This window comes from Grampus griseus, assembly GCF_964374135.1.
Source record: "Grampus griseus genome assembly, chromosome: 3".
NCBI lineage: Eukaryota > Metazoa > Chordata > Mammalia > Artiodactyla > Delphinidae > Grampus > Grampus griseus.
This window is the reverse complement of record NC_139019.1, coordinates 62,499,790-62,517,440: the sequence shown is the minus strand read 5'-3', so window position 1 is coordinate 62,517,440 and position 17,651 is coordinate 62,499,790. Positions and strand designations below refer to the sequence as shown.

The following is a 17,651-nucleotide window of genomic DNA, read 5'->3' as shown; positions in this document are numbered from 1 at the left end:
AAATTGGCAAGCAGGGGTTTGCTTTTGATCAACTTTTGTTGTTATAACCTTAATAAAAACTAGTTTCGATATTTCAAACTATAAGCAAGATCATGATTTTGTAATGTGAAGATAACAGAAAGCCTGATTTAGTTGCAACTTGGTCCTAATTCTTTTGGCTGTTGTTCTTTAGTCCTGGGCTCCTAACTTGATCAAGAAAGCGTAAATGCAGAAAGAAGTAAAAACCAATGTTCCTTAATTAGGAATCATGTGAGTAGTTTAATATTCAAAACATTAAAAATACATGTGATATAAATTCCGTAGAGTTTTAGCTCCTTGTATTTAAACTGCACTGATATCCATTTACAGCTCTCCTGACAATCACTGAATAGGTTGGCAATCCTATGTCCTGAATTTCCCAGGTCACTTCAGATTCCAAATATTTTGTCTATTGTTAAATGATGTGTTTGGATTTTGGTTTGGAAAACATGGTCACTGAGCTTATAGACTAACTCTGAAATAGCAATAGCCTTTGGCATTTTGTAGTAGCTCTGTTTTGGGGCCATGGTTATCATGTTTAATCAGATCAAATCAAAGTTCATTATTTGAGTTGACCTAATAATAAACTATGAAATAATGGAGACATTTAAAAAACTTTGTAGTAATTTGGAATTTGAAGAGCATTCATAGCATGATTTATTATAGACACAAACACACACATAGCTAGTAAACCTAAAGATAGATGGCTCCTCATCGTTGCCATATAGGAAATGAAAAACAGCATACTTAAGAGATATTGTGGTATACGTTATACGGTCAAAACTAAGGAAGACAAAATTAGTCTAACTGTGCTTGTATTAATACTTAAATAAAAAGGATTTGGTAGTCTTTCTTATTTTCAATTTCCATAGACTGAAACTCATATTCTTGATAAACCAGAACTGAAAGGGTACACTGGGATTTGCTATGTGTTGTACATGACGATAATTATAAGGGAACAAAGTCAAGATTGACTCATTATCCTATGCCGAAACATTGCTGTTTTGCAAATGAAAACGTTTAGATCATTTGATGCCTCCCACCCCATTATTATACTTCATATCATTAAGATAGTGTTCATGGCTCTGCTCTTTATTCTTTAGTGATTTAGGTAGCCACTAAGAAAGAAAAAAAGTTTTAAAGCCTACTAAGTCCAGAATGGCATTTAATAACTCTTTCGAAAATTAAGGTGCTTTTCCCCAAGTCTTGCTGGAAACATATCTACCACTGTGCTCAGTCTCTCCTCCCACATTTCCGTGCTAGTGGGGACTTGAGAAACCCGGGAAAGCTGCTGCAACAGGGGTGGGAGTGGGAGATAGGCTATCACCCGCTTGACACTTCGGCACTGTTGCTATGAATGATTCACTTGTGTTTGGCACATTTGTTGCAAGGAAATCTCCTCCTCCCGCCGCTCCTCTCGGCTGTCTCCTGCGCTTTGGCCTTTAAGGAGAAGCGAGAGCAGGTGGGCACAGAAGAGCTCGCCGAGTCCTCCTCCCCCTGCTCCTTCCCTAATTTAGCAGTACTTCCGGCCGCGTGACATCATCCCCCGCACCCCGGTGACGTGAACGGCGGGTGACGTGTGTGCGGAGAGGAGCGCGCTGACGTTGCTATTTAAAGGTCCTCCTGCGGGGAGGATGGAGACTCAGCGAGAGCACCCGGTGTGGGGCGCGGAGGAGGCTGTGGCGGCAGGGAGCGGGGCCAGGAGCCAGCAGAGGAGCAGAGCGCACGGCACGCGCGCCGCCGACCACTAGGGGAGGGGGGAAAGGAAGGACGGACCGCCGGACCTGCCGCCCGGCCTAGCTCCCCACGAGGGCCGGCTCGGCCCGTGACCACCAGCGTCCCCGCCGCCCTCGCAGCTGCCGCCTCCTCCCGCTACCCTCAGGGCCCCGCCGGGCTCTCGGGACGGGTCAGCACCCCAGTCCCTGGTGCCCGGCCGCGTCTCCGCGGCCGCCCCCTCCCGCGAGCAGGGGGAGGGACCGCACTGCTCCCGATTCTCCCCGCCCCCTCCCCCGCCCCTCGCAGCCAGCTCCGCTGCCGCGCTCGCCTCTTGCGGGCGGCGCTGACCTGGGAAGCGGCGCCCTCCGCTCTGTGAGCGGCCGGTGGAGGCGGAGGCAGCGGCGGGCTTCGGGCCGCCCGGCCAGCGCTGCTCCGCCGAGCAGGAGCTGGAGGCCGGCGAAGGCGGGCGGTGATGGAAGTGTGAGAAGGAGGCGGCGGGGCCCGAGAACTGTGAGGCGGCGTGTGGCGGCGGCGCGTGGCGGCGGCGCGTGGCGGCGGCGCGGAGCGGGAGAGGCGAGGAGCAGGGGTGGGGGCGCTGGAGCAGCGGCTGTTCTGCGGCTTCGAGCCCCTTTCCCCTGGTCCCGACGCGGGATTAGCCGCCCGCCTCGGCTCGGGCGGGCTCCCGTCGACCCTTCAGCCCCGTCCTTCGCCGCTGCTCGGCCCGTCCCGGAGCTGGGGGCAGGGTGCCGGGGGGCAGCGTGGGGCTTGGCTCTCTGATTCATTCATTCTCCGCCGCCGGAGCCTCGAACTTGCGGTGCTCCGAAGAGCGGAGGGAAGAGCGGCAGCAGCGAATGAAGGGCCGGGCGCGAGCCGGGCTCCATTGTGCTCGGCGGCGGGGGGCGGGCAGGGGCTGAGGGAGGTGGGATCCGGCCCCCTCCCCCTGCTCCCCGGCGTGCGCTGCGCCCCCAGCCTGCTGCCAGCCTGGAAATGGCTCCGTGTGTTCTCCTCGGGAGAATGAATCGATCCTGCCCAGCCTTCTCTTCCTCCTCCCCGCCTCCTCTCTGCTCCCAGTCTTAGGAGGGGGGAAAAAAATTAAAAGACAGATTCCAATGTGGAGTGCCATGCACGTCGCGAGCCGCTGGGTTTGCACTTGGAAGAGATTTTTCTACATAGCTTTTTCTAATGTGAGCGCAGGGAAGCAGTGGCATTACTGCGCTTAGGATTTTTATTTTCTCGTAGGGATCTCTCAAGTGCTCGTCGCATTGGGTTGCACGCTCCACCCCCAGGGACCTGGTGTGGTGGAGAAATTTGAACCCGCAGCCTTAGTAGCACCGAAAAGGCCGAGTTACCTGGGCTCTCCCTGAGTGTGGAGGAGGACAGGAGAGAAATGACCACTGAACTCATTTTTTATAGGACTCCGTGAAGCTGGATTCTGCATTTCCCGATTCATAGACTCATTTTGTGGAATAGAGTTGACCGCCGTCTCCTCCGCGCAGCATTTTAACTCTAATAAGCAAATGCCACCTCTGTTTGAACATTTTGGTATTTCCCAGAGAGAAATCATTTTACCTAAGGGAACTAACTGAATTTTCAGCATCACTGAAATACCTCCACAAAAGGATCTCGGGGGGTGGAAAAGCAACTGCGAAATAACGGACGGAGAAATTCCTTTGGAGTTGTTCCGTAGCATAAGAGCAGAAACTTCCGAGCAAGTTTTCACTGGGCAAAATGGGGTAAGGATTTTGTGCTTAACCCCGCTTCGAGTCTGTTTATGTATGTGTGTTACTGAGCGGTGGTGGTGAATTGTCTGTGTTTTATGTTTTCAAACAAATTTGCCACCTTGCCAAGCTGGTCGTGCTTTAAAAATATAGGTGTATTAACCTTTTAAGAAGTTATTTTTGTGGAGTAACACCGGAGGCCGTAATTAAGGAACATACGTCTATTATTGTAACCAGAATGTAGCTTTATTAGGGGTATTTAAGAAGACCACACGTACTGCCCTTTCCTGGTCGAAGTGCCGCAGCAGTTTATAATCAAAGTCGTGTTCTCTTAGGTTTTGTTGCCGGTATCTTTCAAAAAGAAGTCCTGCGTTCTCTCAGTACTTTGAGAATAATCAGGTGCACAAAGGACAATTGTTAAGTAATGAGTGGTTAGACTACAGTCCTTGAAAATGATCCAGTGTAAATTGTCCTCACTGTGCCCTCCTTTTTGCCCTTGAATAGCCGAAGCTAAAATCTATAGAATTGCTCTATTGGGGCATTTAAAACGAAAATCTGAAAGCCTTAGGAGGAGTCCACAGTGCCCTGCATTTAAAGATCAGAGCCTGAATAGGAAACAGCTTTTTGTTAAAGGAACTTGTTCACTTTCTCTGTTTTTTTTTTTTTTTTTTTGCTTTTATGATCAAGTCTTCAGTTTGTGTTAACAATGTCAGATGTATACCTTCTTTCAGATCCAAAGTCAACCAAGAGTGCCGTTTTCCTACCTTTTTTAACTTTTCACACAGTAACTCGATAAAATGCTAGTGACTCTTACTAATTTAAGCCAGACTTCCATAATATATTAATGGAGTAATGATCTAGTTTCATTGACAGATTTTCAATGATTTTTTGTCAAAGAGGAACTTCTAGAATTTTCTCTGTCTCTCTTTTTCGTAGTTGAATAAACACATCTAAAGTGTAGTTAAGGGACAGAGATTGAAAGGACAGACACTGAAATTCGTTGTGACAGTTTAGGGGTGTGCACACCTAAACTTTCATTCTTAGAACGTTCAGAGGAAAGTTCTTACTAGTACTACCCTTTTTTGTTGGAATTAGAACTTGAAGTTCATAAACTTAAGTTTGAAGATGTAGAATGTACGTTGTAGGAGTCCATCAGGAATTGATGAGAAGGAGTGATACTTGTTTTTAAAACTTAAATGACAAAGTGATGAGAATATATATAACTTGCATGATTTGGGATACTGCTAACAGCAATTAAAATACCTCATTCTATTTCTAGTGCTGCTATTAGTAGCTTGGTGATCTGAGGCAAATTGCTTGACCTTTGTGGACTCTTGTTTTTTTAATCTGTAAAATGAAGGTCTTAGGTGAGTTTTAAAATTTTTTCCAGCCTGTAAAAGTGAATTATTTCTTTTTCTCCTGCAGTTTTCATAATTGCTGTTGGTTTCTTGAAGTAAATCTCTCAGATGGAGAGATTTTCTCTAAGCAGTTTTGAAGCATGTAAGCTTGGAAAATAATGGCATTTGAAAAATGTTTTGGATGAATTGTACCAATTTTAATGAGAGAAAATACTGACAAATACTACTATTCAAAATCTTTGAAATATGGCTTCCCTTGAGAGTCCGCAGCTCTTCTGTTTAAAATGTGTCAGAGAAGAAAAATCAAGTGGCAGTTTTTCATGTTGAAGGCTGCATTCTCTCTAAGCTGTGGAGTGATAGCATCATGAAAGAAAATTCATGGTTTTCCACAACATTTAAGTTGCATGAATGTCCATGGTTTTACCAAGGGAAGCTTGAGATGAACTTAAAACGAAGGGGATTGGTCTTTAAAACATGAAAATAAGCCCCTGCACATAGCCCAGATTTTAGATACTTCAGTGTAATTAAATGTGTTTATAAACTAATTTATTAGTCCTTAATAAAGTCTTAAAGGTGGACTGGAGAGGCAAAGGAGTGAATGTTTATGGCATAATTTTTCTGCAAGTCTGCATTTGGGGCTGTGACTCTCAGTAATAGTGACTTGTTTCATCTAAGTTGTCAAGAGAAGGCATTTGTGGAAGTTTCCACACTTAGTAGGTGTTTGTACCTAATAAGTGTTTGTGGAATAAGCACAGCCTCCTGCACCTACTTAAAACAAAAGGGAACAGAGCTTTAAATGGCCTTTAAAGTTTTACCTAGGCAATCCTAAATTACCTTACTCTGACAGGTATCTGTATCTAAAATTTAATATTGTGGGTGGAGAGTTTCATGTTTTATGAATATATTTTTGACTAATGTTAGGTTATAATAAAAATTTATCTCTGCCTTAGTTTTGGATATAATTGCAAGTCTAGGGGCAAAATCAAAACAAAAGGAATGATTTTGAAAGAAAATGAGTGATTAGTTCAGGCCAAAAACAAATCTAAGGCTCCTGTGATAGTAGTTTATGAACTATGGTGGAAATGAAAAAGAACAGCTGAAACTGACAGTTGGCAGAATCTGTCAAAGTATCCTGGATGCTGCCTGAGCTGTTTTTAATTACAGTGAAGGTGGTTGAAGTATTGGTTTGTGAAATAGGTGTATCAGAACCCCTAAAAATGAGAGCAGGTATGTGAGGTAAAGTCTAGGAAAACTTCCGGGCCCCAGCGAGGAGCCCTTGTTAGGTATGACCCCCCAGCCCTCCAAGTAGTATCTCCTAAGGAGAGCAGTGAGTCAGGAGCTATTTTGGAATGATGAGAGTAGGCAACAGAAATCACATAACTTCAGTGAGGTATTTCATGCTACCTTTTTTTTTTTTTCATGCTACCTTTTGTTTTACTTAGCTCATATTGGCAACTTAGTGATCTCAACAAGGGAATATTCCCTCCCCCCTCTTATTAAGAGTGAGTTATTTTTAAAATGTGACTTTCCCTGCAAATGAGGTTGATAATGCTCTTTGTGATTTATCTCACCTGCCTGTGGGCGCCTCTGGAAACCCTCTTCTCCGCCTTTCCTCAGATAACTTCCTGAAGCGTGGAAGTGAGTGCTGCCTCATTGCAACCTGAACCAAGTCGCTTCTTTGCTGGGAGAGGAAGCTGACACCTCTTTCTGCCCCATGCTACTGGGTGCTGCTCTCCGGGGACTTTAGCTAAAACGCAGAAATCTTGATCCAGCATGCACTGCAATCTGAATGGGCTTTGTTGCAAAGGCAACCACTTAATCACTTCTAACATCAGGAAAGTTAGATGGAAGTCTGTTCCTTTTACCAGGTTTGAACCCCTATCATGTGGCATGTACAGCAGCTCAGTACTGCTGATACAGAGACCAGTAACATGTGCTTCTTCCCTTAGGGAGTTTATAGCTTAGAAGTTGATCTAGGATAATTACCTGAATGGAATTCATGGCAGTTAAGCGACTGACAAAAGTGTCTTTATACTTAGTTGTAAACTCAGTTTAGTTTTAAGTGATTAAATGTCTCAGATGAAAAGGTGGTTAAAATCTCAGAAGGTTCAACATCACTACTGCAGTGTGTTTGTTTGTTTTTCCAGACCTATGGTGTTTAGTTGAAATATTTATTTTTAGTTACTCCATTGCTTTGTTTTGTTATTTTAAGATTAATCCAACTCACTGGATAGAAGAGTAGGGAAAATGAGTTCCAAATATTTAAGTGTTTCCTGATGTAATTTTTAAATGACTGAATATAAGGCATTTTAAGTAGCTTTATTTCTCAGTTAGGATCTGTTTAGTTGAGTGAAATGTGCAGTTTCTTGTTTGTGTTGCATATTTGTAATGACCCATGGCTTATAAAGTGACCCTATAGTTTACGAGATTCATTATGTTTGTGGAATGATTGAGATCTTCCTAGAAATCAAAAAGACTTCTCTGTTAAGGTTTGAAAAGTTGAGTGCTTTTTGAGACAATATAATGTTTCATCCTCATTAAGTATCTTCATTTCGAAAGAATCTCCATGTGATAAGCAGCATTTATATACATTACAGGAATTGAGATAAAATTTTCCAATCTTATTGAATGGGCATTGCAAGAGTAAGTAAAACTTTTTAAAGGCTAATCATTCAGTGGTCTTTAACATGTGTAATCATATAGAACTGAATCTTTTAGGTTAAAAAGTCTTAATTTTCACAACATATCTCTGTATACTATAAAATTAGGACATCCATTATCACACTGTTAAAAGAGACAGATTTATCAGTGAACTTGTGCTCTTAATTGCAGTTTGATTTTCCTTTCTTCATCCATCATAAGTCTAACACATTGGTTATTTCTGTGCTCCCTAATAAAATATCTGATTTGAAAAAAAGATGAAATTGATGAGAATCAGTGTTGCTTGTTTTAAGTAACATTTTTTAGGGAAGCAGTTGAAATTAATCACATGTATATGTTACCTTTTTTTGTGCTTTGTCATTACCCTCCACTTGTATTTTATTTATTTCTCATCTTGTTTTTAAAAATCTCACTTCTCTGGTAGGTATAATTTAGAATTACTTTTACAGGTACAAAACTAAATTACTTGGGTTTTTTTGGCTGCGTTGGGTCTTTGTTGCTGCTTGCCGGCTTTCTCGGCGAGCAGGGGCTACTCTTCACTGCAGTGTGAGGGCTTCTCATCGCGGTGGCTTCTCTTGTCACAGAGCACGGGCTCCAGGCGTGCGAGCCTCAGCAGTTGCGTCTCACAGGCTCAGTAGTTGTGGTGCACGGGCTTAGTTGCTCCGTGGCACGTGTGATCTTCCTGGACCAGGGATCGACCCCGTGTCCTGGCAGGCAGATTCCCAACCACTGAGCCACCAGGGAAGTCCCTAAATTACTTTTTAGTGACCTTGCAAAAGAAAAGAAACAAACTATTCTTTCTCATGAGGTTTCTCCCCCCCCCACACACACAGTGATTAATTGTGAACCCAGTATGGCTCTTGTGTAGCTAAAAGAATTTTAAATATGTAAAACAAACATTTGACTTAGTTAAGATCTGAATTTCATTTACACATAATTATCTTTTTTAAGATAGGCTACTGGAAGAAGGCAGAGCATCATTGTTTTCTTTTTTGTTTCAGAAAATAAAATTATAAAATCCGAAAAATTAGCAGTCTAGCCAATACTTTCTCTTCATAGTACAGTTTACCTTTGCACTTTCTCTAGCTTTTGAAAAATCACTTTAATCTTTTTTTTTCACTTTAATCTTTTAACACCTAATATTAGCTTTTTAAAAATTGCTTTGCTTTATGGACATTTTCTTTTAATGTTCTTCCCTAAAACATGAAGCATTTCCGTGTTATCTTTGAAAAGAGTCGGCACCAGTTCCTTAAGGCAGAGCAGTTTTAAGAATTGTGGACTTTTTGTGAAATTACCAAACAAGAGTTAGACAGAAATTAAACACAAACAAAAAAAGTGTACTGAGGGATCACAGATACCAAACAGCTTTTATTCCTTTATTAGGTTGTTTTAAGTCATGTTTATTATGTCATGGGCACATCTGGATCCATGTGTCCACATGCCTCAGAGTCCAGAAGGCTGTGGAAGAGAGTGTTCTTGACCCCCGCCCCACCTATAGAAGGGCTTGCTCCTCATTTGTCCCTGTCTTTAGTAGGAGGGCGGAGATAGATAACCACAGCTCTGGTATCTCTCTGAGTACCGTACAGTGTGTTTCCTAACCACCTAGGTCGTAGCAGAGCACACACGTGCAGTGTAAGTTGAAAGAATCTGGGGAATTAGACCCCACTCTTAGTGTACAGAAAATGCCGATTCCTAGCAGTTGGGTATAAGTTGGATGTACCAATTATTTTTCTGATAAACTTTCTTGGTAAATTGTTGGATCCTTTAACCTTTACATTTACGCATGGCTCAATCTTACTTAAGTAGTGTTGCCTTCCTTCTGTTTCATTTAAGAAGTTTAAGACGGTTATTTTGAATAAGCCTTTTCTGTGAGTTGGAATTTGCCCTACTTACTTTCAGTTTCCCCCATTAGGCTCTTAGTAATGGTCGCTAGGAAATTATCTTAAGTGGATTTGACTATCAAAGAGCTCAAAGTACTCATACTAGAAAATTTCTGTCCGTGTTCCTTTGTGGAAGGTAAGTCTGTACATGACTAAACTTAGGTAGGACAATTATTTTGAACCAACTGTAATACTTGAGTGTGCTTAGCTTATCCTTTTACGTTTCTGTGCTTTCTTTTTGCTTATCTTGTAAAACTGCTGTTTTCTGTCCTCTGTAGTTATGAATCTCTGTCATATGACTTTTAACATTAAAATTCATGTGCTTTGCTTAATCACCCTGCCAGCTCCCAAGATGTTTACAGAATGAGGATTCCACCTACTCTTGTGTACTCAGTTTTGCCAGGGATCTGTATACATTCAGCTGAATGGAAAGACTCACAAATCACCCTTCAACTCATCTTCCTTGAGGTTCTGTTGATTAAAAAAAAAAGTTCTGGATCTTGCAGGCTGCCTTTTTTCCCTACTCAACTGAAAATATATAGGATTTTAGTTGTCTATTTTTATTGTTGCTTTCATTTACTATTTTTTAATGCTAAATTGACATTTATTGCTATGCCTATGTTAATGTGAGGGTAATAAGACATTAATGGAAATATTGCTACTTAGTTTTACTTGGTAGCATATTAGTATATTTGGAGTAATTAGTATATGATCTGTGGTAAACTGTAGGTTAGTCATACGGTACAAAGCTAGCCTGAAAAATATTTTCAAAGATGGTGCAGTGGTCGATTAGAAACCAGGATGCAAAGCTGTATATTCTCAACTATATAAAATACATCTGTACATGCATAAAAAGATTTGAAGGAAATTCATTAAAGTGCTACCATGTTTATTTCTGGGACATACAATTGTGAAATTTTGTTGAGTCTTTCTGAATCTTTAAGTTTCTCTGTGATTAATATATTAAGTTTTAGAACTTCTCTTGGGTTTAAAGAGTGAAGGTCTTAAAAAATACTAATATCTACAGTACAGAGTTATCAGGATCAGTCACTGTTCCTACATATACATAGATACTTATGTGTTTGTATCAATTTTAGCTTGTTTATCTCAAATTTTATTTTTCTTTTCAAAATTGGCTAAAGTAATTACACGAATCATAGCAAAAATGGTTTCTTGTTTAAGTGTAAGGAGTAGTTCAGAATGTTAGTACTAATCTCCACTTTTTTTGGAGCCAGAGCTCAAAAGGAAAATGTGACTAGGGGAGGTCATGCAGAGGCAGAACATGTGCTAGATCTCCAGCTCCTTGGGGTTCCTACCATTAGCTCAGGGGATCCTAAATGGATGCTCACATATACAGAGACTGATTTATAGGGGGTTTCTAACCCCTCATAGTTAAAAAAATATATATAATTTAATGTAAGCTTAGTGTCTTGATAGTGAGTTTTAACTAAATGGATGTTGTCTTCCTTTTAGATGGTACTGAAAGAAAGTGCATTCTAATTTTAGCGTAATCAGTGTCTGCTCAATGCATTATATTTTAAATACATTGAAGTCTTTCTCATAAATGAATTGAAATGTTATTACATATGTTTTGTATAGTTTCCAAAGTTGATTCTACAGTGTAAATTCCATCAGTCAAAGCCCTGTTAACTGCTCTTGTAGTTAATGGACACATGAGCCTCAAGAATGTGTGAGGCAACAGTCTACTTCTCTGAAGACTTCAGACCAGAAAAAGAATGCTTAAGATGTTATCTTGAAACACTTTTCCTAGAGCTTAATGTTGGACCATGAGACCCATAAGTGGAAGGATCACTTGTGGCCTACAGTACAATTTCTGAATCATCATGCAACAGCTCTAAGTTGTTTGATTCTCTAGAATTCATAAGAGACAGCTGGGCCTTATTGTATCCAGATTTAAAATTGTTATTCTTTCTGAATCTTTTCCCCCAGAGGTCCCAAACTCTAATGCTATCATTGGCTGGGCAGAAAAATGTGTGAATATATAAGGCAGAAGGCAGTAAGGATTGGTGGGGACCGTGGGAAAGTGAAGAGAGCATGTCCTGCCTGAAAGCATTTGTAGCCAGTGTTCTAAAAACCCTCTGGTGAAAGAAATACACCTGAAGCCTAGTCTCTTATTTATTTGGCACTTTTTGAGCTCCTACCATGTGTTAGTGACTGTGATACTTTGATCTAGGTTGGATACAGTAGGTTTGGAAATGCTTTAACTCTTGACTCAAGAAGGAAGACCAGAGCATAGCAGGGTAGCGGCAGAAATTCACACTAGATTAGTGGTTCTCAAATTTGAATTTGCATCAGAATCACCTAGAGGGCTTGTTAAAAACACAGATTGCTGGACTTCAACCCACGTTTTTGATTCAGTAGGTCTGGGAGTGAGGCCCACGAATTTGCTGTTCCAATGACTTCTCAGGTGATGTTGATGTTGGTCCAAGGACCTTACTTAGAGTCACGGCGTTTGAAAAACGAAGCTTACGTATGAGAAACTTCTGTCCATTCAGAAGCCTCGATGATTCTTGAAGCTTTCTTTTCTCTGCTTGCAAATTGAAAAACGTTATAAATTTGAACTAAAGGGGGAAACCTTGATTGAACCTTTTATCTACTGTTTATAAGCTAAAAGATCCAGGACAACTTGAAACTGATCTCTATCTCTTTAAACCTGATTACCTCCAGCAGTACTTACCAGTTAATGCCACTTGCTTCAGAGTGACTTCTGCTTTCTGGCATTTCGGAATGTATTATTTCTAAACTACCTGACACTGCTTTGACTTCGAAGGTTTTTTTGTGATTTTTTTAAAATTTATTTTTATTTTTGGCTGCGTTGGGTCTTCGTTGCTGCATGCGGGCTTTCTCTAGTTGCGGCAAGCGGTAGCTACTCTTCACTGCAGTGCGCAGGCTTCTTCTGTCGCGGAGCACGGGCTCTAGGCGCGCGGGCTCAGTAGTTGTGGCTCACAGGTTCTGGAGCGCGGGCTCAGTAGTTGTGGCGCACAGGCTTAGTTGCTCTGCGGCATGTGGGATCTTCCTGGACCAGGGCTCAAACCCGTGTCCCCTGCACTAGCAGGCGGATTCTTAACCACTCTGCCACCAGGGAAGTCTGACTCCTGAAGTTTTTATGCTTTTGGAGGAAGTATGATTTCCTTCTAAGTTGTTTATCCTGTTTAGCTATCCTTAAGTTTGTCCACATGCTATCGTATTAGTTTTCTGTTGCTGTGTGACAAATCACCATAATTTTAGTGGCTTTAAAACAACACCCATTTATCTCAGTTTCTGTGAGTCAGGAATCCAGACACCTTAACGGGGTCTTCTGCTCAGGGTCTCACAAGGCAGCAGCAGTCAAGGTGGCAGCTCGAACTAGAGTCTTATCTGTGGATCAGCATCTCCTTCAAAGCTCATGTGGTTGTTGGCTGAATTCATTTCCTTGCAGCTATAGAACTCAAAGTGGCTGTGACTTCAAGGCAGCCAGGAGGAGCCCCTCTCTGGTGCTTCATCTTGTTCTAAAGGACTCGCCTAAATAAGTCAGGGCCACCCAGAGTACCCTCCCTTTTGATTAGTTGAAAGTCAACTGATTAGTGACCTAATTACCTGTGTGACATCCCATCATATTCAAGCCTTCTACCCATACTGAAGGTGAGAGTTTTATGCAGAAAATGCCCACCAGGAGGCAGTAATCTAGGGGCCATCTTAGAATTCTGCCTGCTGCACCACATCAAATACCTATGGATATTTTCCAAATGCTCAAGTATCAGTATGTCCATTCCATTTATTTTTGTTTTTTTTTTTTAACTTTTAAAAATCTGTAGTCCTCTGCATTCCTGCTCCACTATGGACTGGTTACTCTTTAGATGGATTATGTAGTCTCATACTAGACTTTCCCTTAATTTTTTTGGGGGGTGGGTGGTGAGGCATCATATCTCCTGTTTCCTGGACACTGTTTTCTTCATTTATCCTTTTGTTTTAGTGAATCTCTTTTTCCTGTAGTTACCTGAAAATGACTAGGTAGGAGATAACTTTTTTGAGACATATGTGAAAGTGCCCTCCCCCTGAACTGAGGCTAGATCTCTAGACAGGAAGTAATTTTCTCTTATTACTGTGAAGGCACTGATCTGTCGTCTTCTAGTTTCCAGTGTTCCTGTTGAAGCCTGCTTGTTTCTGATGCCTGTTCCTTCATGTGTTACTCTTACCCCACTTTGGAATGTTTTAGGATTTATTTTTTTTCTCTGCTGTTCAAAAATTTCACAATGATGTGGTGTGGCACTTTTTGTTTGTATGTTTTTTTTGTTTTTTTTTAATTGTTCTTTTGGTCACTGCTGGACCATATCAGCCGTCAACTTCCCTAAGTTTGGGAGATTTTCTTCTATTTTTAAAAAATATCATTTCATACATTTTTTTCTCTTTCTGACCTATTAGTTGGATGGTAACCTTTTTGTCTTATCTACCAGTTTTTTTCTTTTTATTCTGCCTTCTAAGGAAATTTCCTTGACTTCATCTTCTAATACTTTTACTGGATTTTTAATTTTCACATAATTTTAAATTTCCAGGTCTTCTTTCTCAATATGTCATCGATTTGAGGACACTTAACAGTGTTTTGAAGTTTTGTTTTCTGTTCCCTAAATTTTCTTTTGTGTTCCTTTTTTGTTTAGTTTCTTCTTTCATGATGGAAACTTTCCTGGAATATCTGGTAATCCTGAGCTGTGTGTAAGAGTAAGATACTAAAAAGCCGGTTAGAAGCTCTCTGTGACCCAGTGAGTCCTGTCACCGGTGGGCTTCGTGTTAGGCATTTAGGTGGTGAACAGGCCATTTTCTTGGGTGATTTCCAGGTATCAGTAAGTAGAGATCTGTTCTCTGAGATTGTAGGTCTTTTCTTTGAGACTGTTCACTCTAGAGAACAATCTTCCAATGTATATACCTCTTGGCATTCTGAGAGCAAGGTATATACCATTATATACCCAGGAGGCATATTACCTGCTGTAAACTGAAAAACATGAAGGGGAGGGTTTGCAGCCTTTCTCTTAATGCTTCATCCTTGTTTTCTGCTATTGGTAAAGGTAGTTGCTTGACTATGGAGGGTGGGAAGGGGGGAAGGGAGCTCTCATTGTTCTGTTACTTAAACTTTGGATCAACTCCCCAGTATCAGCCCCATACCTCACACCCTCTCCTGCAATTCCTTTGCCTCTGAATTCTGGCCAGCAAGTTGTTCACTTTTTAGTTCCCTTTTTTGCAGGCACTATACAGTTTCCTTGGCTCTGCCAAGTCACGTACTATTCCTTCTTCCAAATTACTTCTTTCAAAACTGTATTAAAATTACACAGTGGAGTCACTTCTGTTCCTTGGTTTTATGGGTTTATACCTTCTTTTTCCCTTCACTTTCATTTTAGTGTAGTTTCAGAAATGGAAGATATATGTGTGCAATTAATTTGCCATGTTTGACCCGAATCACTGAGCCTTAGCTTTTGAATTTATATAAGGCATCTTTCAGAATGTGTTGACACTGTTGATGGTTAATTGATTAGCATTTGGTGGATGATGAAGTGTTGACTTTCTAAACATCTCTCTGACTTGACCGGAAAACTCAGTGCATGATGTAACCACATCTTAAAATTTAAAAGTTAAAGTTGATCATCAGCCCAAACCTCAGCAAAGCAGAGCACTTACTCTCTCAACTGTGTCAGGTAGCTAAGGTGTTGCTACAGTTTGTTCCTTAGCACTGTGCCTCTTGAGCATTTGTATAACAAACATTAAGCACTTTATTTGTGTTATGAGTCACGCTAGGCCCTGGCAATACAAAGATGAGTAGACAGTCATGTAAACAAGAAATTACATTACTGTGACTTAAGTGCTGTAACAGAGATGTATGTTGTATTTGCCAGCACAGAGAAGGAAGTGCCCTCCTCTACCTGGGAAGGTCAGAGAAAGCTTCACATAGCCAGTTATGTTTGTTTGGAGCATTAAAGAACAAACAAGAGTTGATGAGGGCCGGGGGGTGGGGGCAGTGAGGAGAGGGAAAATGTGTGAGGAGGTTGTTAGGGTATTTTGGGCAGGGGAGTGGCAAAGGTACAGCTTCAAAGGTGGCATATGCTAGTTAGAAAGTTTAAGGTAGTTTGGCATAACTCAGATATAATATAAAAGTAGATTTGGCTAGAAAGTTAGTCCAGGGACAGATGATGGCTGTGTCATGTCAGAGGATTGTACTTTCTGTAGATTAGTGGTCTCCACATGTTTTTGTGGCACCCATATCAATGAAAGATGTTGGGCATATTCCTTCATATGTGTATATTTATAAGTTGCATGTCCTACTGTGTGTGTGTAAACACACATACATATATATTATAAAACATAAAAATAGAAATGAAAGAAGAGAAAATAATTTATTCCTGTACCCCACTTTAGAGGCCATTGCTTTACATAGTGGTGAGCAAAGGAACAGTTTTAAGCTGGTAGAGTTAATACCATGCCTGTGTTTTAGATTAACTACTCAGGTTACAATATGGGATGAAGTTTTAGACTTGGAGGAGGGGTGTGTGTATATGAGAGAGAAATGAGTGGGGGTCTTGGAGATCCTCAAGTTTAATTGTGTAATAGGTTAATGGCAGCAGCTTAGTCAAGAATAATGGCTTGAATTAAGGTAGAGTAGAACATGGGCTGAAGTCAAAAAGAGATTTAAGTAGTACTATCTATAGGCGTTGACAATGAACCCTGTTGATATAGAGGGGTAAGGAGATTGGCTTGGTCAGCCATTAGCTGAGATAGGGAACAAGGAGAAAAGCAAGTTTGCAGTGAGGTGAGATGACAAATTGAGTAAAAATTGATGTATTTATGGCCAACTACGTGGGAATGTCTTATAGTTGGGTATCCAGGTCTGGTATTCAGGAAAAGAGAATTAGGCTGATGATAGAGTTTTGGGAATCATTAGAATATATAAGTAGTGGTTGAAACTTTGAATGTGGATGAGCTCATTCAGGATATTTATAGAAAAGGGCAGATCAGGCCTCTCTGGGGGAATAGTCATTTAAGGGGCAGCAAAGAAGCTGAGAGAGCTCTCAGGCTAGCACAGTGAGAGAACAGTGTCAAAAAGCCAAGAAAGGGAGTTTCCAGAATTGGGTAGCCAGGATCAAATGTAGCAAAAACATCAAATGAGGCAAAAAGTATCTATTAGGTTGGGTAAGTAGTGGTCCTTTAACGACCTTACCTTGAGAAGTTTGAGCAGCCTGGGATGAATCCAAATTGCCACCAGGTGATGGTGCTAATGAAGGATGAGGAAGCAGGGACCATAAGTGTAGGCTTCTCCTTTAAGACTAAGCTTCTCTGAAATAGAGTGTAGCTTCAGCAAGCTCTAGAGTTCAAGAAATTGTTGTGGTTTTGTTTTCAAAATGGGACTAAGCATTCATTTTAGGCCCTGAGAAAGGAGTGCATAGCTAGGGGTATTTAAAAATTAGAGTACAGAGGGATAATTACTGAGAAAGGAGATGGGAGAGAGTGCAATCTGGAGCACAGGAGAAATAGTTAACCTTAAATAAGAGGCATATCTTCCTTGTAGACTGGAGCGATGTATGTATGGAAGGATATGATTGGGTTAAGTTTGTAGGTTAAAGGGCAGGAGACTGGGAGGGAGTTCCTTAGCTGGGGGACTCCATTTCCTCAATTCATTCCCTGATTCATGTAATAAACAAATATTCTAAATGCCTGCTATGTGTCAGGCACTATTCTAAGTATATGAGCTACATCTGTGAACAAAGAGCCTTGCCTTCATGGGCATGTATTCTAGAAAATGATGAAAGACAAGGCCATCTTCTGAGAGTGTAGAGCAGCGGTCCCCAACCTTTGTGGCACGGGGGACCGGTTTTGTGGAAGACAGTTTTTCCATGGGGTTGGGGGAGCAATATGGTTCGGGGGCTTCCCTGGTGGCGCAGTGGTTGAGAGTCCGCCTGCCGATACAGGGGACACGGGTTCGTGCCCCGGTCCAGGAAGATCCCACATGCCGCGGAGCGGCTGGGCCCGTGAGCCATGGCCGCTGAGCCTGCGCGTCCGGAGCCTGTGCTCCGCAACGCGAGAGGCCACAACAGTGAGAGGCCCGCGTACCGCAAAAAAAAAAAAAAAAAAAAAAAAAAAAAGTATGGTTCGGGCAGTAATGCGAGCGCTGGGGAACGATGGGGCGCAACAGATGAAGCTTCGCTCACTCATCCACCACTCACCTCCTGCTGTGCGGCCCGGTTCCTAACAGGCCGCGGACCGGTACCATTCCGCGGCCCCGGGGGTTGCGGACCCCTGGTGTAGAGGATGAAGGTTGG

The 17,651-nt window shown here is 41.7% G+C and overlaps 1 protein-coding gene across 5 annotated transcripts in view; it reads left to right on the top strand.

Moving 5' to 3' along the window:
* The first annotated feature begins 2,105 nt into the window (after window positions 1–2,105).
* Window positions 2,106–17,651, top strand: part of HOMER1 (homer scaffold protein 1) — a 125,888-nt gene continuing 110,342 nt past the window's right edge. For 2 of the 5 annotated variants that reach the window (XM_082651017.1, XM_082651020.1), the window contains exons 1-2: window positions 2,368–3,467; window positions 6,428–6,678. In XM_082651017.1, the coding sequence (XP_082507143.1) occupies window positions 6,584–6,678 (95 nt within the window). In that variant the 5' untranslated portion in view covers window positions 2,368–3,467; window positions 6,428–6,583. Of the gene's footprint in view, window positions 2,215–2,367; window positions 3,468–4,899; window positions 4,953–6,427; window positions 6,679–17,651 lie in introns of those variants that run through there. The other 3 variants (XM_082651018.1, XM_082651019.1, XM_082651021.1) reach the window with 3 other exon arrangements.